Here is a 24,917-nt window from a genome sequence, read left to right as displayed (position 1 = left end):
GCCAATCACACCAAAATTCTGGACTCAAATAAGGGAATTTCCTGTAGTATGAATACCAGAACAACGATCACTCTATCACAGAACACCCAGACTAGAACCAACTTAGAAATATCCGTTTCTTAAATTGACCCAAATCGGGAATCAAAACCCGGAACCTCCTCATCAAGTGCCCATAGTACTAACCGCTGTGTCACCGAAGAGCAAAAGCGCACCCTGCAGTCTAAGCCCGACCAAGCGCCGCATACCGAGCCCGACCCCACCGTACGCGTACAGAGCTCGTATTTATATGTAATTGATCAATATCAATTAGTACTCGTCTAATTACAATTAAGCTATTTAAAAAGAATACGAATACTTTAAGACATAAAAACTGCGAGGTTGATTTTCTTTAGTTACTTCCATAGTTTATGACTTGGCATTTTGCTTTGGGGGTATTGCCGATATTAATAGAATTTTTATACAGGAAACATGTGTTGTTAGGACAATTTACAATCTGGGCCCCTGAGCGTCTTTGAGAGATAAGAAGAACAGCAATAGTCTCTTTATGGAAAATAGTGACAGACATACTAATTAATAACATTAATAAGTGGAATAAAAATAAACAAGTTGTTCTTGATATCCGTTTTCACAGTGTCACAAATTCATTTAAGGGGCAAAGTATACGCTTCTATCTACGTACATAATAAGATTTCGGTTGATTTTCAAACTTTGCCATTAACAAGGTTTAAAATTATAGTAAAAGAAAAACTTTAAAAAAAGGGTTATTATACAACTTCTGCGTAGGTTCTTGGATGACAAAAATCTATGGTAGTATGTACATTTAAATTACTATTAATTTTAAAGAGCAACCCCAAGAGTTTCTTGATCATTCTTTTCTGGGGAATCTGCCTTACGAAAGAGCGCAAAGTGACGTTTTCAAGTGTAATTTCCTTCTTACGTACGAAATAAAGACATTTTAGAATTTTTTTTTTTTGATATTTTTTTATTCTAGTTCAGTGTACTTATTAGATACAACGTCACGGCAGTAGAAGCACGAGGAAACTGCCCTCACCCCATATGTTTAGTACGTAAGATTGTTAGTGTCCACCTCCTAACAATTGCAAACCAATCCAGTGAGGTGAGAAATGCTAAGCTGGCTATTGCAACTCTAGACCCATTTTTGAGCAATAATTGGCTGGGCTATGAGCGATTGTGCCAATCGCTAACGTCAAATGATTAAATGCAAACTTAATAGTTTTGTAGATCTGCCTGGCGCTCCGTGGAGCTGAGTGAGCCCGTATTAAGTTATTTGTTTTTCATTTCATCTTTATACAAATAGAAACGTTGGGTTTATAATTGTTTTAGAACTTTGACCAAATGACCAATGTTTTATAAACTTTCTTCAAAGGGTGCTCACTCAATGCACACACACGCGGACGCGACGCCGTCGCACCTGTATCGCACGAGGCCACGCAACGGCTGCACAGTTAATCATCGATATCTTCACAAAGGCTCAATACTAAACTAATCAAAAGATAACTTACACTTTGGTAACTAAACAAAATACACACAGCATAACAACCGTTTCGAATTGGATTATATTAATATCCATTAACACATTTCCAGACTTCCAAATCACCATTTACCTCATCAGTCTTTGGCCACAATTTCACAAGAGCGCTTAGTCAAAATACTACATCTCTTACGTTACGATCACAATGTTATGTTACATTACCTTTGTTTTAATGAATGGTATTATAAATAAAAAAGAAGTTGGCAAAAACTCAAAACAAGTGTATAACAATTATATAAAAAATACACTTTATTTCGCTATGATGTACAAACAAATATTGCTACCGCAACTTCAATCCATATCTATCCTCTAAGGCTCAACTCACACTGGCGCAGAGTCGAAGCGTTGCGAAGCGTCATGTTTTTCGCATTAGCATATTCATCTCTATTTTCCCATCATTAAGGTACAAATTTGTTTTATGTGAACATGGAATCGTGAGTCGACGCGCGACGAAGCGCCATCGCGCGTCGACGTATGGTCGAGCGGACCACACTGTGATCCAGGCGCGCTAATGCGAACGTCGTCGCAATGCGTTGCAGTTGAACAAAAGGACCCGACGCGACGCTTCAGCTCTGCGCCAGTGTGAGTTGAGCCTAATTGAGGCTATTAGCACAAAAATGGGATACAATAACAATATTATTCTTTTTTTACATTTTTCTATTATACTATTTTCATGTATAAATAAAAATATCTGTAAAAAATATATAGGCGTTATTCTACATTCACTGATATATATGATAATTGGTAAGAATGATAAGTTATAATATTTGATCGTGATAGCGATAATGTGATAAGGTAATAGACGGATTTCATTGTAAAAGGAACATAATGAACGTGAACTAATACGATTTACTCGTACATTAGTATCATTTCAAGTAATATTGTAAAGAAAAAGCGAATGTTGTTTACACCACTTTTGCGCTGATAGCCTCAATAATTCAATGAAATTTCGGGTGCATACCGATAGAAAACTTCCGTTTAGTACATACACACGTCAAAAAGTCCAGTTATCAATTGTGCCGTTTATAAATTAGTATATAATGTATGTGTGTGTGTATGATACATACACACACACATATATATATATATTAAACCAACATATACGAATAGTGAAAATAACCAAATAGTAAATAAGAAGGACATCGGTAAACTTATGCTTACCCAAGAACGAACGAGAGAGAGGGAGAGAGTTTACACGGGCATGCCTGTTTTATTTTACACCCTCTTCTAACATTATCCTCCTCTCACTCTCTCCCTCCTCCTCTCTCTCTCTCTCCTTCTCTCCTCTTCTAACAGTACATATTATAAATTATTACAATAGTTTGTTAATTCATAAAGTTTACTATAAAATGGAATTTCTAAAAAATCTAAATACCTGTTAGTACAACACCTAATACTCAAAAACCCTTTAAACATTTCTTCCTTTGGTTCAAAACCAAGGCGTAACACGATCAAAGCAATATTGTAATCTCTTAAGAGATAGTAACTTTGACAAAGTACTTCACCAGACCAGAATATAATATGCAAATGCTTCATTCGTATACAGGATTCCAGTTTAAAGATTTTTAAGCCTCGATGTAAAATCGGGGTTTAAAAATAACTAAAATCAAGCATAATGATTTTAGTGACTTTTTTTAGTTAATGTGCATATTTAATCATATACTTGAATATTTCAACTGTTACATGTACTATAACGCTACTTGCATATTAAACTCAACATTCTGCATAATTCTAATCCGGTTCGTCGACTTACAAGCAAATACTTAAATGAAAAGCAAAATACAACAACTAGCATTTCGTCAATGACACCTACTTTACGCCGTACCTATGACTAACTTAAACTTGATACCTACGGTACACACGGTAACAGAATTTTATCAGCTCCAAGGCTATAAGCAGGGGACCCAAAGCATTTTTAACTCAACGACCTAAACATGTTGAATACGTCATTTTCAACAACTTTGTGGAGTGACCCATGAGAGATTGTCAAAAAAACAAAATTATTTCAATTTCTCATACAAATCGAGAGTACACTGAGCAAATACATTGGCATCTTCAACCGACTCTTGCTCTACAACTATAAAGAAAATAATAGACAACTCGCTTTTAAAAAAAAAAGAAATGCATTTTTTTTTGCTCTCTCTACAAACTAATTTGAAAGAGCATACAAATATACAAAAAAGTCTAAAATAGCAAATAGTGTTTTCTTTAAGAATGCGTCCTGACTGAAAATTACACAGACATATATCTATATAGACGCCGCCATAAGTGCCCAAAGTAAGTGAAATTCACTTACTTGCCGCTGCTACACTTCTGAACGTGCCCGACCGTTATTGTAGATAAACACGAGTCGAAAACACGAAAAATGCATAATTGTGGCAATATTAACTGCAAAAGCATCGTAACTGTGGGTAAACGGGTTAACAGAGACGTTTGCTTCCACGAGCTAATGATTTTGTAATTAGAAGATGCATAATTTATTTGAAACACAATTATTTTAGTTTTGTATGAATTTCGCAATCAAAAAAAAAACAATCGATTTAGAGCGAGCGAAGGAGGTTTCCATCACTAAATAGTTCTTCTTGTGACGTCATAGTAGTGTCACGCTTGGTTTTTATACAAATGGCTGTACTTGCGGCGTCTATATAGTTATGTCTGTGGAAAATTAGTATTTCATAAATACCTGAGATCGATAAACGCAAATAAAAACAATGTACGATACATAGCGAGCAATCAAAAAAATAACCTAGTGGGTACAAAACTGCACTGTAAGAAAAACCATCCCCTAACCTATACTTAATTAATTAAGATAGAGTAAATGCACAAGATAAATCTAAAACGCGAAACTCACAATATCTAATATTTCACCTTAATAGTGAATAAATATACAGTGTGTTGATTTGCATGCTCGTCATACTTAAGAAATTAATAATAGAAATAATGCTAAATCATCTAAAAATATTTAAAAAAAAATTCTGTTCAATATTCTGGCTAATTGTATCTAGTAAAGTTTAGTAAAATTGTCCCCAAATGTATTCACCGCGGAGGACAGTGACCCCGCCACTCGCTTTCACCGAGCGATACGTAATCTTTCTCAATCGCTTATTTACCTATTTAGGTAGGTAAATAGCTCATTTACGTACCTAAATTGTGTTTATGTACTAGTATTGTTATAATTTCCAATTATTTAAATTAGTTTAAAAAGTTGACTGAAAAAAGATATTTGTAACTCAGATTTGGTACTTACCAACTTTAGGTTACACGAAAATAGTGCTAGAAGAACCCAGCTCCACAGCTGGTGGCAGGCTCCGTACCGGACCCAGTCACAGATATGCAGTTTCGTTTCAACTTAGCACATTCTTCACAACAGAAAAAGCAGAAAGAAACCAGAGACGATTTTTGTACGCAATTCTTCGACACTAGTAATCAGTTTAAACTAAACGTTTCACATCATGCCATAAGAACGCACTTGATGGTAATCCAAGGTCTGGTGAACATGGTAGCGGTTTTTTTTTGCACTAATTCTTGTTTGCATACCAAACAACTTTGCATTTCGTGAGAAACTATAACATATGCGCGATGTCAGCGGAACGTAGACGCTATACGCAAGGTCGACTGATGATCTACCAATCACGCGCTCGATAACGATACTCTCCCCCGTCCCTGCCCGTACCCTACCACCAAATAGATCTAAAATGCACATTTTCTGCGCACAGGTCATTGTTCAAATGGTTGTCGGTACCTGCGGCACGTGTAGTGCAAGTCAATGACCATTGGTTCAAGCATGGTTACCGCAATTAAATTAAAAATGTAGGAAATTTTTATTTCGAAATATTTTTTAAGTGTTTTGGGTTCAGTTTCGGATATAGTATGACCTCTGTAAATATGGCGAGAATGCAAATCAACACATTGTATAATTAAAGTTAAATAACCTAAGATCCATTATCCATCAAAAGGAAGACGAGACTTGTGTTTAAACATTACTTCTCCTCTACGTTTTAGGAGATAATAGGCCTAACGGGCCTAATCCTGTCACATGTAAAGGCACATGCTGCATGGATACGGATCGCGTTGTCTGCGAGTTGCAAGAACACTTTCGCAAACCAAGTACGTCATATTATACGATATGAAAATACAATATTCCTTGCAAGCGACATATCCTTATTTTAATTTTAATTTAGTTAATAATAGATTCACAATAATCCACGTTTAGTAAGTTTTTCTTGTACCTATGTAAGCACGAGTTGTTATTTTGTTCAAAAAGCCTTTTTTAACAGTGGTTGAGATTACCTTATCGAGAGAAATACATGTACCTGGTTTGCACAAGATTACTTGCGATGTAGCTAGACCTTGCAGATGCGTCTTTACCGCTGGCTGATCTTAAGTGGAATTCTTCGCCGTTCGCGAGCGGTACAAATGTCAATGTTACTTCAATATTCACCAAAAAACACTTGGAGCGTCAATAAGTTATCGACGCCAATACGGGGCGGGGTTTCCCGTCCGTCCTTAACAATTACTGTCAAATAATACTCGACCACATCCAAGATAAAATGTCAAGTGCGAAGCTTCATTCGCTTCATGCCTCTTTTAATTTGGTCGTGTATTATTTCTAACAGAAGTTGTGAAAGTGCAAGGTTGAAACTAGTGGCATCAAAATTTAGCTTTCTAAAATACAGACCATACGAATCGAGTACTAAAATACATATACATGAGATACGTATTCGTCTGTTTCAAGTATACCAGTGAATGAACCATGAATGATATCTTATTTGCCACATAACCGTTTTACATAAGGTAGTACACAGTAATAAGACAGTCCAGTCCGTATTCTTAAACGACATGCAAATCTATTTTCACATTTTCCAACTAAATAATTCTAAAGCAAATCCAATAGATTTAAGAGAGTTCATGTTATTGTCATGTCGATGCTTATCAAGAATAGTGACTCAAGGCAAAATAGTACAGTACTTATTTGTCTTTATAACACCACTGCATTTAGAATAGGTTAAATTTAATTATGAAAAAAAAAAACACTCCCGGTTTTTATAAACACGGTGGAATTTCACATAATTAATTGTTTTTAAACAATCTTTCTGATGAATTAGGTTGATTTTGAGATACGCCGCCATTCTAGAAAGCCCTCGATGCCATAGATAGGTAAAAATTATAAAAAAATGTGTAATACATTTTTGTTGTTTATATATTTTAAGGAGAAGATTTTTATCCATTAGTCATGACATCAGCTTACGTTTATATAGAAGATAATAACTGTTTATAATTGTTATACTAGAGGGTAAGGCATTATATATAATTATCAGTGATCGGAATAGGTAGTTTTTTCGAGGAAATTTTTTAGGTCCTAGTTCTTTTCGAGATTCGGGAAATCTTATAAGTAAGTAAGTATTAAAAATAGACGTTACTTGGTATAGATAGGTAGACTATATTTATCTTATTTTTGCGACAAGTTGTAGCAACACCAATTTTTCGGTAGGAAAATTCCGACAAAAAAAATCTTACTTAATACATGTATTAGAATTATTAAGATGTGTATTTGAAACATACATTTATTTATTTATGTACATTTATGTACATTCCCTCGGGATCCTAAAACTATCGCATTGACTCTGCAGTTCTAAGCATACGTTTTAACTTTCTGACTGGACTTTCACGTCATAATTAAAAAGAAGAACAAAGAGAACAATGGGCCCTGGCTAACAACTACAGTAAATGATATTATACTTGTTATTTATTTACTGCAGACTCGGTCGTAAATCATCGGAGCGAGACAGCGATATCCAGACAGATCAAGATCCAGTACCTGAACAATATTGTCGTAAGGCAGTCTCCATATTCTGTCTATGGTCCTGGAAGTTTAGGCAAAAAAAAAACTACCTTTTCCGATCACTGATAATTATATGTATCCTCAAATATCCCCCTATTGTTTCTTGTAGAAACAATATATTGTTTCTTAGTTTAGAACCGCTAATCTGTCTAGGATAGTTAATTACGTTTCTGACTTACCGTATGCTACAAAAAGTTACTATTATTGTTTAAAACATTCAATGCTACGAAAATTTAAGTACAGGCGGCGTAACACAACATTAAATAAAGGTTTACACGATTCTCGACGTCCCACAAAGTTCCTCTTTTGCTTGCTAAAAATAATTTTTGAATTTCCCATTACAGCAAGCCAACATTGAAGTAAAGACGCTAAATACCTTTAAAAGGCTTCTAATTATAGTTAAGACTTCCTAAACTTTACAAATTTAATTAATTGAGATTTTCAATAATAACAATAGCAACAACCAAGATCTCACTAGGCTCCGACCTACAAGCTCAATTACATTTTTAGTTACTCCTTTCTTCCTTTACCGACTACGCGAAGCCCTGAAATAAAATCTGCCTGTAATGTTACAATCAACTTGCCGGGATATCTTGCGGCCCTACAAGGACGATCCTTCACTACGGTTATGTCTATAAAGATGACATTTCTGTTTTGATCCATGATTTATTGTATCTGCACTGTCTTTGATTTAAAGGCCAGTTCCATGGTCATCTATAAACGATGACTGTGCGATCGGCCTAAAACGCTGTGCAAACAATTAAATTGGATCGGGTTCAATCACAAAAAATAGGAAAGATAACAATTACTTATTAGTGCAGTTATGCAAAGACAATAAGCTCTTTCATATCTTCAACAGCAGTCAGTTTGATCCGTTTATATATCCTGCAATAAACCATACGGTTTATTTAGGCAACAGTTAATGGACTACACAGTACCTAGTTAACATTTCTTGATTAAATCTCGGTTTACATTATCTCAATAAGACTTAGGTGTAACGAATGAAAAGACTGTTTCACGTTTTCCTTCAGTTTTTAGTTTTATTTTTTTATCGGGCTCCATTTTTGGTCGTTGACGTACTTTATGTTGGTGACAAGTTTTTTTTTTTCTAAAAATAATTAATAACGCGATTCGCTCACGTACTAAGATAATGTAAATCAAGCTACGATTCTATTCGTGTGTATAGGTATAACTCGAATACATTCAGCGGCTACGCCACGCGGAAGATCGCCTGGTACCTTTTTATGATGCGAGATAAGTGTAGGAACAGTGCTAAGTTGAATAGCCGTTGAATATTGCAATTCGAGTACACCATCGGTGGCATTAAAATCGTCCCTACGCCTACGATGCACAGAACACTGCGAGAAAAAGCAGTCGTGAGTAGCGAATCCAAGGTAGCTGTCTGGCTGTGCCACACATTCAAAGAGAGCGGGTTACATTTTTTTTTTTTTTTTCAGTTCATTAACTGACATTAACTTTCCGATGCACATCGTAAATTCTTCAAAGAAATCGTTTCACTTCATCGTTTTATTGTACTCATAGCAAAAGGCTAGTCCTGCCGTTCAGTGGTTGTCCATCGATCCATACAATTGTAGCCAAGCTTTAAAAAACCGCGCCATTACTTTTATAATTTGGTCATGTTCGTCTCAGACACGGTGATAAAAAAGTGTAATCTCAAATAAGGGGCAATAAATTAAAAAAAAGAAACTTGAAATATCATGTGGGACATCATTGAACTGGGTGTCAATGAAATAAACAGCGTTAGCATCAGTTGCGTGATCCTCTACAGCCAAATAGATTTAGGATATCCAAAACGGCGACATTAGCATAAAGAATGAAATTATATTCAAATTATTTCGAATTGAAGGCCTGTTACTTAACGAATTAATGCTGTCCATGCAATGTTGGTCCCCGTATATTTTCGTCCACTTCACATTTCAAAGATGGTCGGAACCAACTGCGTCGTAATTTTGAAAATCGTTCCGTTGGAATCTACGGAACCCTAGTAATGCATGGCTCTGTGGTAGGCCAGGCTCTGCGCCCATTTTTGCATACTATATTCGCTTGTTTGTATGAACCGATATCTATGCACAAACCCTATAAAAACGGAAGTTTGAACAATTCGCTGCCACGACCTACCGCAAAAAGGAATCATGAACTGTAGCAACAATTTTCACTTTGACATGTAACGTAGACCGAATTACTATTATAAAACATTTATAATCGCAAAATTATGCATAGGAGCGCAACGGTAAGCTGACCACATAATTGTGGAAAAATAAAGTCATTGTTATATTTCATCTCGTTCGGCGAAACAACGGGGATTGCTTTTCACAGGCCACAACCTCCATCGTGTCTTTGCTCGAGAGCTTGAAAATTCAGTCGCGCGTGTTCTCGTTGCACCCCTAATTTAAAATATACGTACAAGCAAATCCTAACATTCGTGAATACAAACAAACTTTACTTATACTATAAGTTAGTATATTGGAAAAAGAAATGTTGACTTCCGGTAAATCGTTAAAGCAGCTAATGTAACACATACAAAGTTCCTCGTTAGATGTGAATATTTCCAAGGCCATGATAATAGAATTCAAGAAAACAATTAAACAGGAAACCGCTAACCATTCCTTCCGGAGAAATCATTAAAAATCACAATTGTTATGATGCAAACAAATGGCCCTGAGAACAACCGCACCTAACGAGGAGAACCCCACCAAAGTATTTTGGGTGGATACTTGAGATGGAGCAGTTCGAGGATTGTCCTAATTGTTGCAGTGGCAGTCTTATTTCGCTACGTATTGTATGGGAAAGATCATTTTTGTTATTTCTGCTATAACTGGTACCACAGTCTCAAACAAATAGAATCGCAGATACAGACTTGACTGCTTTCATTGATAGTTTCATTAATTAGAAACCAGTAAAATGACAAAGAACAGTCTCTGAATACGAAGATTACTTCATGTACGTTATACTACAACTTTCAATGATTCAGGTAAGTAGTCATCCGGACTGCCCGTCTCAAGTTTCCGTACAGTACAACAAATGAACGGAACGGGTTCATAAAGTCACATTTAACCTTTCTAAGACACCCTTGAGGATTGTGAAGACAATTTGCTATATGATGAAAAACACAACAGACATTTCAATTTCTGTATATTATTTCTCTGTTATTATTTTTTGACGGAGTTTATTGTAATGAAATACAATAGAAACCAAAATGTCATTGGTGTCGTCTTGGCTTGACGGATCGCTTAATAAGGTCACAGTGTTGTTCTGACGTAGCAGCGAACGTAAAATCGCTTACTATTGAACTTTGTCAGCCGTACTAGATCGAGGTTAGTCCTCCAAATGTAGAGAGAAAATATGTGTTTTAGAATTTTTAGTAATCTTACGTTTTGAGTATTTAAGCCTTTTTATATTACATGTCGAATAAATAAACAGGAATGACTCAATACAAGGACCCGAACCCATGAATTAACGAATTTTATTTAAATTCTTAATCAAAATAAGGGAAAACATACTTGTTTTGAGAAGGAAATGACACTACGTTATTAACAAAATACCCATGGATACATCACTCTCGCCGCTGCGCTGGCTGCAATGCGTGCGAGCGATTTGTATGCACTGAATGCTTGCGCTTAGAGGCGCATTGAGAACGTTATAGCAAATATTGTTTAAAACACCCATTACTCTCTGTTGCCGGTGCTTCACAGTCCTCTCATCGGTAATGTCAATGAAATCGACGCCAAAGAAAGGTTCTTTATGAATGAAATCGACAAATCCACCGCATGCCACGACCCACCACGTTAGACGTTCAATACCCCTTTCGATCCTGGCATCAATTTTATAGACAACCTGTATGCAGAAACTACGCGTAGAACCCAAATAGTAGATAAATTGTCAACGTTGACGTTCCATGTACATGTACCCTTAATTTAACAGGAAAACATTAATTCGATTAAATATAAACATATGGCTTGTAATGTAATGACACAATAATAATAATAATAATAACACATTTAAAAGTAACAGTTAAAGTTACACTTTTAGATAAAGCTACATATATTAATTCTATTAAAATAGAAAAATATTTCTAGGAATCAACCGCCGATTATACTCAAAGCAACAGTCACATATTAGCGACCAGCAAGTTCACTCATTCCTACTAGGTTTTTCAGTAACACCCAACGCACAGCTATGAAGTCCTAGTGTTTAGATGCTTATTTAACATCAACTTCAATCAGATGCAGGAGGACAAGGAAGCTAATTTTGCCAATTCTCTCATAAAGGAAAACGTCCACAAATGTAGCGTTTGATGCTGTTTATTAATTCTGTCGAGTAATGTATTTTCTGGTGGTCCACGAACAATGTTACCATATTGGCGTTGGTTACGATATAGATATTTATGCCATTTGGTGTAAAGTGTATAATATTTATAATATTGTGCCAGACCACCACACCAATTACATGGTCTACAAGAATAGAATCCCCTGTACTATATAAGAGTGCCAGAGCAACAAAATTCAATCCCGGGCACTTTCTAGAATACCCAGACCAAAACAAATTTAAGAAAGTGAATTCCCAAATTGACTCTACTGGAAAGCACCCAACCGTTGGTGCACCGATGCCGTCACTATGGAAGTAACAAGAAAAATATAAACAAATAAAAATTTTCAAGGGCCTTCAATAAATTCTCGTACATTACAATACAGAATGATCACTGTTTACTTTAAAAACAATTTAATTGCCTAAGTTGGTTGAAGCTTACAATTTAGGTATAATAAAATGCATTTAGTCATTTGAAAGTAATAGCTTTTTTAATTTCACAAAACCATTTTCGAGACTGGTTTCGGATATCTGTTAAGAATGTTTGTATACAGACGTGGGAAACAGCCCCATACATTACAATTGCAATGACCTGCTTTGCCACATGTAAAATAACGCAAATGTTATATGGTTAAGAAAATTAATATGTACTAAGATCACCGAAAAGCTAGAAATTGCAAACAGACAGATTTAAATAAGAACAACCGTACAAGTTTTGTAAGCTTTCCAGAAATTACTTTTCAAAAAACTTTATAAAATATTATGATAAGTTATTACCAGATATCGAAATAGGCAGAATATGTTTACCTACACTTCGACGCTTATTCCCGGTTGTCACCACTGGCTTTGTTGCCACTAGCGACAAATGGGAGGAAAAATAGTCCCATGTGTTACCAAGAGGTGACAAACGGGATAAAAAAATCCCAGTTGTTGTCAGTGGTGATTTCTTCTGGCGACAAGTGGGAAAAAAATCCCATACGTTACCATGAGGTGACAAACGGGATAAAAAAATCCCAGTTCTTACCAGTGGTGATTTCTACTGGCAACAAATGGGAAAAAATCCCATATGTTACAAGGTGGTGACAAACGGGATAAATAGATCTGTAATATATATACTTTTATCATACAACTCGAATTTTATTTTATTCTATTTCGGTGGCCTCAATAAACTCCCGTTAATTGAAATTTTTTATTCCATTTGTTTTTTTACCACTGGCAACCTACTGAGATATTTTAAATTCCATTAGCCGCCAGTGGCAACAACAGATCTTTTTATCCCGTTTGTCACCACCTGGTAACACATGGGATTTTTTTCCCATTTATCGCCACAGGAAATCACCTCTGACAACAACTGAGACTTTTTTATCCCGTTACGACCTAGTAACATATGAGATTTTTTTTTCCATTTGTCGCCAGTGGTGACAACTGGGAAAAAGCGAACTTCGAGGAAGCAATACACATAGCACTGGATAATGCAATGAAATTCCGTAATTGTTGTATTGTATTTCATTCCTTATTCATATGTAACTGCAAGAAGTTTCGTAATTAGACGTGAAAATATAAGCATTTGTTTTTATACCTTTTATATTTAACAAGTACGGCATTACACATTCTATGTGTATTATTTGAATTTTAGGTAAATATACTCGACCTATTCCGATCACTGGTTATTACGTAATTTCGGAGACTTGTTTTAGTAAACAGGTTAAAACATTTAGTAACGCAAAAACCCCTTAACAATAAATACAGTTGTGTTACGTTTTCGTAGCCGTCACAAAAAGTGCTACGCCTCTTTTATGTTACAAGTGGCAAAATTAGTTACCAAAACTTCGAATGTATGATAATTGTACACTATAATAAACATAAATAATAAATAAATGTGCCAGCAATTATAACAATCTGGTCTAAAAATAAGGAAATCCCCATACGATGAATGCCAGAGATAGGATATTAAAAACTCCTCTTCTGGTTCAAATGGAAATCGAACCCAGGACCTTCTCATGTAGTACCCAAGCGCTCCACCACTAAGCCACTAATATTTAAAGTATAGTGCATAAACCACGAGCTAGTAACGTGCAAACGGGGAGGAGTATAGCAGTTGCGCAATAAAATAATAATATGGAACATACGCAAACCAGTGCAACGCTAGTAGAGTATTTGGAAAATAATACAATAGAATATATTTCATTACGCCACGGAACATAATCGGGTGTACGCCTTTGTAGCTCGACTAAAAGGAATCATGAAAGTATTTGAGGGTTTTACTTACAGTAAAACTATTGTACTGTTTGGTATTTCTCCAAATATACATACATATAAAATAACAATATACACATAAACGTACAGTATAATTAAGTTATAAAGCCATGATCAGCGAGAAAAATGCAATTTGCAAACAAAAACCTATGTTACATTCTGTTGCCTCGCGACACTACTGTCATGCGGCACAAGCACGCCAGCCACATTCGTCGCGACAGTTGTAGTGCAACATTAAATATCAATCAGGTATAAAGCTACCAGCAACACACGCCTCACTCGATCCGTCATCTGCCGCCTAAAGCGCGTGGCTAAAGCAATTTCACATAACACCACAGTAAAAAGTATGTCGTACAGTCGGACGCGTGCGGCGGGCAACCAGGTCTACGTGAAACTTTACTTTACTACTAATTAGTAAGTACAGTTTTTAGTAGGCCACGTCTACGTAAATACGCAAATGAAATTGTACGGTAGAAAGTAAAAAAAAAGAAAATATTCCAACAACCATAATATGCATACATAACTCTTTTTATGTTACCGTAAACCGTAATAAATTACCTTCATGAAATTGTAGGCGAACGGTACAAAGGCACCGATCAAATGTGTAGTGAAAATTAACAAACTTTCAGTGTGAAAATATTATGAAATCGAACTACTGGATGTCATTTTTATCGCTTCTCATGACACTAGATTTTTTCAACGGAACTAATGCATGCCCATGTCGTTCATGATTCCTTGTTGCTTGGGAAGCGATATTAAAAAGCAAGTAAGCCTCAGTGTAGTTAAGAAACAATGAAAAAACATTTGTGCTATTTCTATCTGCAAATTAATCAGATTGTTACATCGCATCGTAGGGCAAAAATTGTGTAGATAAATATACGCAAATAAAAAATATCAATAACATTTTTACGTTCAACTGCCCTTGAAATAGACTAAGTCATTAATTTCATACAACATTACAAATTCAAAATTGATATTTTTTGTTTGAAATAATCATATCGACAACCCATCACTCCGAGATTAAAAATATTTAAGAACATAATAATTGTCCACATGATTTGTAGATTATCGACAGTGTTTTACGAACTAAATCACAATCGCAATTTGATTTCGGGTCGGCCTCCACTTGTGATCACGCTTCAACATTAATTATCACCAAACATCATTTACAACAAACTTTTAGTAAACACGGTTCTGAAGCGTGCTGACAAATTGACCCAACCTGTATTCATCTCTGTTTTCGTTAGATCTTACCTGTTGGTCCCAGAAAAACATTGGCAGATTGTTGACTCGAGTCTCGTTACGCGCGTTCATCGCTTGCTGCATCCACATTAAATCTGGAGAGGGAGACGGCTGGCTCCATAACGAATCCTGGAATAGCAATGACGAATGTTGGGCAAAGGACCATGGTTCATGCAATAAATTTGTATAAGCTTAATACATTTTATTTTAAGTAGATGTGAATTCAGAACAACAAAATTCTTATATTTTGGGAGTTAACGAGGGGTCGCCATATTTAGGTTGTTTGGTTTCTGTCCAGGACCCCGATTCAGAACTCTTCGATATTTTAACCGAATCGTTCGATTGGATATCGTTCTCGAATCGAAGGGCGCTTTCCGAGCTATTCAGAACATTCGACTTAAAATTTTCGATTCGGATATGATATCGTTATCCAACAACGTTTATGGAGTTAGTCGGCGAATATAGATTATAAGAAAAATTAAATTTAATTATATGTATAAAATTTAAATGTTATATACATTTTTAAGACTTTAAAGGCCTAAATATAGGAATTCATTAGTCTCGTATTAAAACAAATTAATAAAATTGAACAAAATCCAGATTTTATTTAAAATAATAAAACATTTTCTTATTACATTCTTGCTTTGTAAACAATAGTACATTCGGTAACTTTCATTCGATAACAGTGTTCTGAATAACGTTTCTAGCCTTCGCCGGTCGAGAAGTACGAGTAATTTAATCGTACGGGTGAGGCGTCATTTCGATTCGGTTTCGAATACGAAAATTTGACGTTCGATTCGGTTATTGTGTAAAAGTAAAAATGAAAAGAAATCGTGCTATATCTCATCGAATCGGTCGACAACAAAGTTATCGCAAGGTTCTGAATCGACCTGCTGAACTCCTTACTACGAACTAATTTAAAAGACAACGGTCGGCTAAACACAAGAAAATGTTATAAGGCCAAAAATGTCGTACTGTTTTGACATTAGTATTTGTAGTAGAAACACTAACGTTTGGGCAAATTCATAGTTTTATAGAAAACACGGTTATGTTATACAAAACACCAATTCCATTTTTAACGATTAGCAGCCGTGCTACGGCTACGGTGTTACATCGCATGCTATATGATAAAATGTATCAATCTCCCGTGATATGTTTATCGCAGTTGATAAAGCTATATTGCCATTAATAATTTTTATTTTTTTTATTGCGAATATTTATACATTTTGAGGAACAATGATAACGGTATGAAATTGCGTATATAACTATCTTTGTCGTTTGATCACCTCCACGAACATTGAAATTCTTTTAATTACATCGTTGTAAAACGACAACACAAAAAATGGCGGGTTCTTGTAGTTACATAAATAAAAAATTTGGTTTAAGATTATTACGTTTTAAGTTTCTTAATTATTTGGTACCTGTTTAAGCTGATGGGTATATAACCAATGCTCAATAAATTAATAATAAAAACGACAGAAAGCTTTCATACGCTTTCAAAATTTGCGAATGCCACACACAAAGTCTTTGTGAAAAATAACGGAAAAGTCCATTTCGGCTTATTTTATAATTTTCTAAGCACTCGATCCTCTTATCCTCTCGACATTTTCGCTGAAACATAATATAGAACCCACACTAGACAATTTTAGATTACATTAGCTATTATTTACGTATATCAAATTACTTTCACGTATAAAACTGTATTAAACATGTTCTCCTCACCTTTTTCCAACAAATAATATATAACAACCTGTTTCTTTTTATTACTTCTGTTTATGTCTGTAGGTTTGTCGCGCTCAATTATTACGTAGATAAAATTACTGCGCAGAACTGTCAATATGTTTTAAAATGAGCTGTGATCTTCGTTGGTCGGAGACATTGATCGCGACACGCGCTTTGCGACGAAAATGTGGCCTCACGGTGCTCGCCATGTTCGCTATCGCGATAAAATTTCAAAATGATAGCATACTACGGGTGCAGGTTAATTACAGAATAAGAATGAACACCACTGTAAGGCTAAACGGTTTTGATAATTTACACCTGATTTGCCAATGAATAGTCGTACGTAAAACTTTTGACAAGTACTAATGTTTTGTTAGCCAAATATTAGAGTAGATAGTAGAAAGTTCGCGACTTTTTATACAGTAGGTAGTATTTTTTAAATAGAAGATTACAGCGGGCCGTAAAGTAGAGAGCACTGGGCGGCAACATGCACTGCACTGTCTGCCACCATGCCGTACACGCACTTTCTAGGGGAGCTTATACGGAGGTCACAATCCGCGACATTACGGCCACAGTAGCCTATGCCTAATCAACTTAACACCAAGTCAAGCCCAATAAACATATTTATGATAGATATAGAGATAGAGCGGTCAAAAGATATATATAGAATAGGAAGTTAACAATATAGGAAAAGTGCATGAACCTTTTCATTGAGAACATACGAGGGGAGGTCCAAAAGTCCGCGGAATGGAGGGGGCGGGAGCCCGCTAATTACGCTTGCTTGATGTGGTACTAATCAGATACTCATTAGGGGTATATATATCAAGCTTCACCCTTTTAACTTCATTAGTTTACGAGATATCGCCCTACAAACAAGTAAATCCGGAAGAAAACTGCAAATATGGAGCAAATCGAGTTTCGTGCTGTCATCAAATTCCTTACCAAGCAAGGAAAACCTCCTCAAACCATTGTGAATGAGATGGAAACTGTTTATGGGGATCAGTGCCCTGGTAAAACAATGATTTACAAGTGGCACGGTCTTTTCAAACATGGCAGAGAATCAATTGAAGACGATCCTCGCCCAGGACGGCCAGTTGAGGCCACCACATCAGACAATGTTGAAAAAATCGAAAAATTTATATTGGAAGATGCCCGTCTGAAGAAGAAACAGCTGTTTGCATTAGTAGGAGTATCAGACACTACCATTTTGAGGATCCTACACGATCATCTTGGCATGACGAAAGTCAGTGCAAGATGGGTGCCGAGAATGCTCACGCCGTCTGAAAAGCAATAAAGAATCGATGCATCAATGCACTTCTTGGAGCTGTGTGGCGCAGAACCTACCCCAATTTTGGAGCAAATTGTTACTGGAGATGAAACTTGGGTTCATCACTTTGAGCCCGAGTCCAAACAGGAGTCAATGCATGGCATAAAAAGGGTACACCACCCCCTAAAAAGTTTAAGGTGTCGGAATCGGCTGGAAAAATCATGGCTACGGTTTTTTGGGATTGTGAAGGAATTTTATTGGTTGACTACAAAGAAAAGGGGGTCAATATAACGGGAGAATATTACGCAAGAACATTAGAGAGACTGAAGGAAGCTGTCAAAGAAAAAAGGCGGGGAAAATGGACAAAGGGTGTGTTGCTTTTGCAAGACAACGCACCGGTTCACAAGAGCAATGTTGCGATGGCTGCTCTACACAAGTGTGGCTTTCAATCGCTGACCCACCCACCTTACAGCCCGGACCTAGCCCCCAGCGATTATTATTTGTTCCCAAATTTGAAAAAAGAATTACGTGGGAAAAAATTTCGCGACGATGAAGAGGTTAAGGCAGCAATTTTAGCTCATTTTGAGAGCAAAGAGAAAAAATATTTTTTCGATGGCATAGAAAAGCTAATTTCGAGATCTAAAAAATGTATTGAGCTCACAGGTAATTATATTGAAAAGGAAAAATAGCTTATTGTTTTAATTATTTACAACCCCTCCATTCCGCGGACTTTTGGACCTCCCCTCGTAGTTGACATTTAATTAGATATGTTTGTAACAACTCTCGGCAACGAGGTAATTTACTACGCATTTAATATTAAACAAGAAATATTAGACAACACCACATTGACCCCGAAGTAAGTAACTAAAGCGCTTGTGTTGTGGAAATAAAAAACGACGTCGCTACAACAAACACCCAGACCGGAGACAATGTAGAAAAATTAAGTGTTTCTACATCGACATGGCCGGGGTTAGAACCCAGAAGTTCCGAGACACCATGAAAACCAGTGTGCAAGTCACTCATCGAGAACAACAATTTTACCATTTGCTGCTGGCCAAAGGATGGGTTTCTCATTATCCCCACTGTGCCGAATTGCATTGTATCAATCGCGGAGTCGTTCATGCCAGACATCACCTAAAATATAAATAATCAACCTTTATCATCCAATCAAATAAAATTCAGACTAACATGCAGATCCACTCACGTACGCATTAAAAGGATCTAGCGCTTCCACGAAAATATCCAATGAACTATCACTGAGCGCTGCAACTTGTTTCACCAATAAGTGGATTGATTGGCACAATCCATGTTTAAATTTACAACACTTGGCGAAAATACTGGAGACAGTCACAGCTCCAAAAGGCCTGGACTTGTATAAGTCCAGGCCTCAATTTCGATTTCAAGTATTTGAAATCGAATAATAAAGAACTTTAAAATATATATATTATAGGTAGTATAATCATAAAAAGGTTGCACATGGGCGAAAGTTATTATTATAATTATGTTTATTCCTTAATAATAAGAGTCAATAATAGTTATTTATGATTAAAGCACAATTACCAGCGGACCCCGCACAACGCTCTAGGCTTGTATCACGGAATCCAAAAATGTGTGGAGGTGTATGTGTATAAGTGCGCAATAATTGTGTTCTTTTTTAAAATATCAAGTGACGGGACGAATAAGTCGTGCACCTGATGGAAAGCTACACGCCTGTCCATCCTGTGTTATGCAATAGTGTGGCAAGATTTATTTATTATTTAATATTAGATCCTCAGTTTGTTGATAGTCAGTATCTAACAACCAATTTTCTATTTTTTATTTAAATTGTCGTATAATCAGGTTGTAACTTCAGGAAGTTTACGGCAAATAGTGTTGTAAATTTGTGGAAGTAAGTGAAATGGGAGTCTTTGGGTGAGACTGGTTTTCAACTCCAGAGTGTGAAGTTTTTATATGCGACGTTTTAGGAGTGTTTCATATTCGCTCAATAACAAAATATAATATTATCTCTCGTCTCTTACTTCTAATCCAAGTCCTTGTTGTGAATTGAGCATCGATTCGTGGGGGCCTTGATTGTGGGATTCGAAGGGGAAAGACAATAAATCCTGGAACAAGCAATAAATTTGTTACCCAACCAATCATACAATTCATTAATGTGCATCATATTTATCTTACCATCTGAGCAAAAGGCACTACAGCGCCGTAAGAGCCCAAAGGCCGCATGACTGCGTCACAGGCCCTGCGTACCATTAGGCTTGGGCTAAAAAACCCAGCGTGATACCAGCTATACATTTCCTTGGAAGAAAATGGACCCTGAATAGTTTTCTTTGGATCTTCGTAGTACCATTGTTCCGCTAGATTCTGAGAATTAGGAGCTGGAGGAGGAGGAGGTGGTTGCTGAATAATGTTACTGTAAATGGAAGAATTAAACGGTGCCTGGGCTCCAGAGTGTTGCAGTCCATGCATGGGGAAGAGGGTATTAGTTTGGTTTCCATGATTTGGCATTGGTATATCCCCAGATGACTGCATCTGAAACAAAGGTGTATTTAAAAACACGCCCATACCAGTCTTCCGTCAAAAGCCGTTGGTTTTTCAATATAAAAAAGTGCTCAATCACAAAAATGTACCCTCTGCTGTACAATGTACTTCAATCTTCTATAAAATTCCAATATTTAATGTTAATTGGAAAAAAAAGTACTTTTAAACAAGTAGAGAAGCATTCATTTTTGTAATATTATACAAAGCATGTGTTTAAAGTGGCTAAATGAAAAACTAAATTTTAACATTCCGATTCGCTATGCGGGCGTGTAACTATCTGTGGTAATCGAGGCATTGTCATTCCATAATATTTCAAGGGGACTTACAGCGTTACTATTACTTTGACCTATATTTGGCCCCATAAACAATGAACTGTTAGCGACATTTGCATTCGACATTCCTGGTAAATTGCCACCTGTAGGGAAACCAGGAATTCCCATCCCTCCACTTGGAACTCCTGTGGCGCCCATATTTGGATTTATCATTCCTTGATTAGGCATAACAGCTTGCGGAATCCCCTGAATTGGAATCATGGTTTGTCCCATCCCACTGTTTGATGGACCAAGTGGTTGTAAGACGAGTGGCGTGTTCAATACTGAGTTACCAATGCCAACGGATTGCATTCCTGGATTCTGGATTCCAGTTGCTTGCATCCCATGTGTAGATAAGTTTGGCTTCTGATTCATAGCATGTTGATTTGGAAGAACGGGACTGGCAATTCTCAGCTGCATAGGGGAATTAGGCATTTGAGGCAAGGAGTTCACAACTGTTGACATTGATGAAGGCAAGCCTGAGTTAGAAACCATTGAATTTGATCCAGCTGATGGCAAATTTGCAAGCAACTCTTTATTCTCCAAATTTAAATCAATGACATCTTCAACCAGTTCTCCCTCAGGGGTAATTTTCATCTGCTCACTGAAGTATAAATAAATAATTATATCAGCATAAAATCACAAAAGAATTTAGTCAAATATAACGATGGCATTGAAGGGAACATCAACTAAGCTTCTCGCTTGTTCTTCTCGGCGAAAACAAATTCAGAATGAACGCAAAATATTAATGAAGCAAAAATGAATCACATTTTTTGTCTTACCTGTCCAAGGGCTGATTAGGTGTCTTGTTTTGTAGGAGCTGGAGTAATCCGCCTTTACGATTTTGGTTCTTGACAGATGATGCCACGATGTTTTGGTGTTTTTGACGCAAGCTGTTGTTAGGCGTTATCATGACTGATTGGAAATTGCTTCTCTCGTCAGTGGATTCTTCTAGATTTATATCGGATCTCATCATCGCATCAAATGTTTTACTCTCGGCAAACCTGACGCTCTTTTTTGAAAATGAATCCTCAGCGCCAAGTGAGTTATCTGGCGGTTCGACATTCGACGCAGCTACATCAGATTTTTCATGTGCCTTTTCATCTTTGTTGGATGTTTTAGAAGAACTCGCACCAGGCAAATCAGGGATCACTGCACTCTGCTAAAAGAGACGACATGATAATTTGATTAACTTTTATCTCAAGTTTAAGGTGTACCTCAGAATTCTGGGTACCGAATACCATTATAACAGGACTGAAATTAAACTGTATTGCGAGTATTTACCTTTTTAAACTTGAGGTCACTGGTATCAAATCTCTTTGGAGACAATTTCTTTGCTTTTTCAGAAGCCCACCACTCTTCTGAAGACTCCTCAGATGTTCTTGATCTTGCGAAGCTGCCATGTGTGTGCGACCGAGTGAGAGCTAGAAAAGGAATATAGAACTAAATCATTTCAGAAAAGCGTAAAATGCGTCACTGTATCCATGTGTGCATACTAAAAAACACACATTCATATCAATTCAATTCAATATCATGTCCCTTACACAGAACACGACACAAACACGACAATTTATAAGGTGACGGCCATGCATAAATCCCATATAAGTCAATAAGGGGCATTAACATAAACAACAAAATGTTATGTGAAGTCATTAAGTGTACTGGTTTTCAAAACATTATTTATCGGTGATGAAGCAATACTACAAGAGCAAAAAGAAATCAGTATTACGTAACATACAAACGGAATAACATCACCAAGGTATAATTTCGTGCAATTACCCATTTCAATAACACCAAAGAAAAGTTTATTGTAGGACTATCATCAAAAAGAATGTACGTATGCAGCGAAGCAAAACAGTATCCTTTTACATTTACCATATGCAGAATCTTGGCTCTTTGGCAAGTTAGTGTCATCATTACTGTATCCATGGAAAGCTCCTGAGGAGTCAAACGTTCCTCCATGAGGCGCTTCTGCGTTGTCAACAGCCCTTTAAACACACAAACAAGAATTTCACTTAAAATACAAATATTGATCTGTACAAGGTCATTTAAATATTTGTAAACACATATACTGTGTGTTGATTTGCATTATCGCCATATTTAAGAAATTAATAATAGGAATAATGATAAATCAAATAAAAATATGAAATAAATATTATGTTCAATATTCTGGCTAATTTTATCTAGTAAAGTTTTGCAAAATTATCCCTAGTCGTATGCACAGCGCGCGAGCAATGACAACGAGCGATACGTAATCTTTCTCAATCGCTTATTCACCTATTTTTTATTTACGATTATGTACCCGTGTTGTCATAATTTATAATTTACTAGTTATTTACAATAATTAGAAAAGTTGACTGAAAAAAGTTTTTGTAGCTTAGATTTGGTACTTACCAAATTTAGGTTACATGAAAGTATTGCTGGAATTACCTAGTTCACACATGAATTGTGTTTCAACTTTCTTAGCACATTCGACTTCACAACTTCGAAACCAGAGACGATTCTTCGACACTCGTAATTTCCTCCGAGTAAACTAAACGTTTCACATCATCCCATAAGCAATAGTCACGCACTTGCACTTGATGGTAATGCAGGATCTGGTGAAACTGGTGGCGGTTCTTTTTTGCACTGACTCTTGTTTACATACCAAACCACGTGGCATTTCGTGAAAGACTAGCTAGATCACTTGAATTGTGGCAAGATCGGCTATCCCACATAACTCTTGTGCGCGAGGGAGCACACTACTTAGGCAGGCGCGTGCCCTTAATGGGTTTGAGAAAAAGATAGCAATATTTTCTCAGTTCCTGCGGCTGCGCTATAAAGTTTGGTAGCACGTGCTGTGCAAATGAATGACCTTTGTTTCATACAGGATCAGGCGATTGTGAATCAATCGCAATTAAATAAAAAATAAGAATTTAGGATATTTTTTTCGATTTACATTTTTGTGATTTGGGTCCAGTTTCGGATATAGAATGACCTCTGCAAATATGGTGAGAATGCACATCAACACATTGTATGTATTATAATTCAAAAACTTTCTTCGACCAGCAGTGGAACACAAACATGGCTATATAACTAAATATTGTAAGGCACACTTTTTTCGTTTTTAAATGCAAGTAGATACAGCCAATTAATTAGGTAAACGCACATGTAAATGTGAATGTTTGGCACACTTACCATTCGGGTAAATTGTCTTCATTTTGTGTATCACCACCCCAACCCCGGCGATTTGAATTCCAAGACTGCTTATCTTGCGGTGGCCTGTCGCCCCAATCTCTCTCTACAAGCGATGTACATAATTTATTGGCTAGTCTTCTTTGATATAAGTAATAAATATCTCAAGTCAATATTATTTTCAAAATATTTTTTTTCATGATGCCAAATGTGGGACGAACAAATCGTGCACTTGGTCATATCACTCCTTATCACATACTAATAACGTCAATACTAACCCCACTGCTGTTGTGAGCGTGATCTGTTTGTATCTGACTGACGCCACTCCTCGTCATCACGGGACGACTGCCTCCAATTGGTATTAGCGCCGGGACGTTTACTGTGTACAAAGTAAATTACATTGACTAGACGTAGTAATAATTAAAGACGTAGTAATTATTAACACCTATCTTATTCTCGATGTTACGAACAAAACAAATAGTACAAAATTTGAAAATTGTCCATACTTTCTAAACATTTTATTTGAGGCCCACTCGGCCTGATCCCCACTGCTTCTGTTGGCGGCATTCCCTCCATTGCTGTTATTCCAAGACCGTAATGAAGGAGCGGAGTCTTCGTCTGTCCCACCACTGTAGCTGGGCATTCTGGGTGCTCCCAAGTGCCACGAAGTGGTACTCCTGCCGTAGTTAT

The 24,917-nt window shown here is 36.5% G+C and overlaps 1 protein-coding gene across 4 annotated transcripts in view; it reads right to left on the bottom strand.

Annotated features, from left to right (window-relative positions):
* Positions 1-24,917, bottom strand: part of LOC113239218 (GRB10-interacting GYF protein 2-like) — a 50,725-nt gene that overhangs the window by 11,682 nt on the left and 14,126 nt on the right. For 2 of the 4 annotated variants that reach the window (XM_026476117.1, XM_026476120.1), the window contains exons 4-14: positions 24,734-24,904; positions 24,506-24,606; positions 24,231-24,333; positions 22,923-23,041; positions 22,338-22,477; positions 21,836-22,215; positions 21,069-21,657; positions 20,380-20,733; positions 20,226-20,309; positions 19,249-19,341; positions 15,231-15,347 (exon numbers count right to left, since the gene is read on the bottom strand). In XM_026476117.1, the coding sequence (XP_026331902.1) occupies positions 15,231-15,347; positions 19,249-19,341; positions 20,226-20,309; positions 20,380-20,733; positions 21,069-21,657; positions 21,836-22,215; positions 22,338-22,477; positions 22,923-23,041; positions 24,231-24,333; positions 24,506-24,606; positions 24,734-24,904 (2,251 nt within the window). The remainder of the gene's footprint in view (positions 1-15,230; positions 15,348-19,248; positions 19,342-20,225; positions 20,310-20,379; positions 20,734-21,068; positions 21,658-21,835; positions 22,216-22,337; positions 22,478-22,922; positions 23,042-24,230; positions 24,334-24,505; positions 24,607-24,733; positions 24,905-24,917) is intronic. The other 2 variants (XM_026476118.1, XM_026476119.1) reach the window with 2 other exon arrangements.

The sequence above is a fragment of the Hyposmocoma kahamanoa genome, unplaced genomic scaffold (genome assembly GCF_003589595.1).
Source record: "Hyposmocoma kahamanoa isolate Upper Pololo Valley unplaced genomic scaffold, ASM358959v1 99702, whole genome shotgun sequence".
In the NCBI taxonomy this organism is placed as follows: domain Eukaryota; kingdom Metazoa; phylum Arthropoda; class Insecta; order Lepidoptera; family Cosmopterigidae; genus Hyposmocoma; species Hyposmocoma kahamanoa.
Note: the sequence above shows the minus strand (reverse complement) of the source record. Positions and strands in the feature narration are given on the sequence as shown.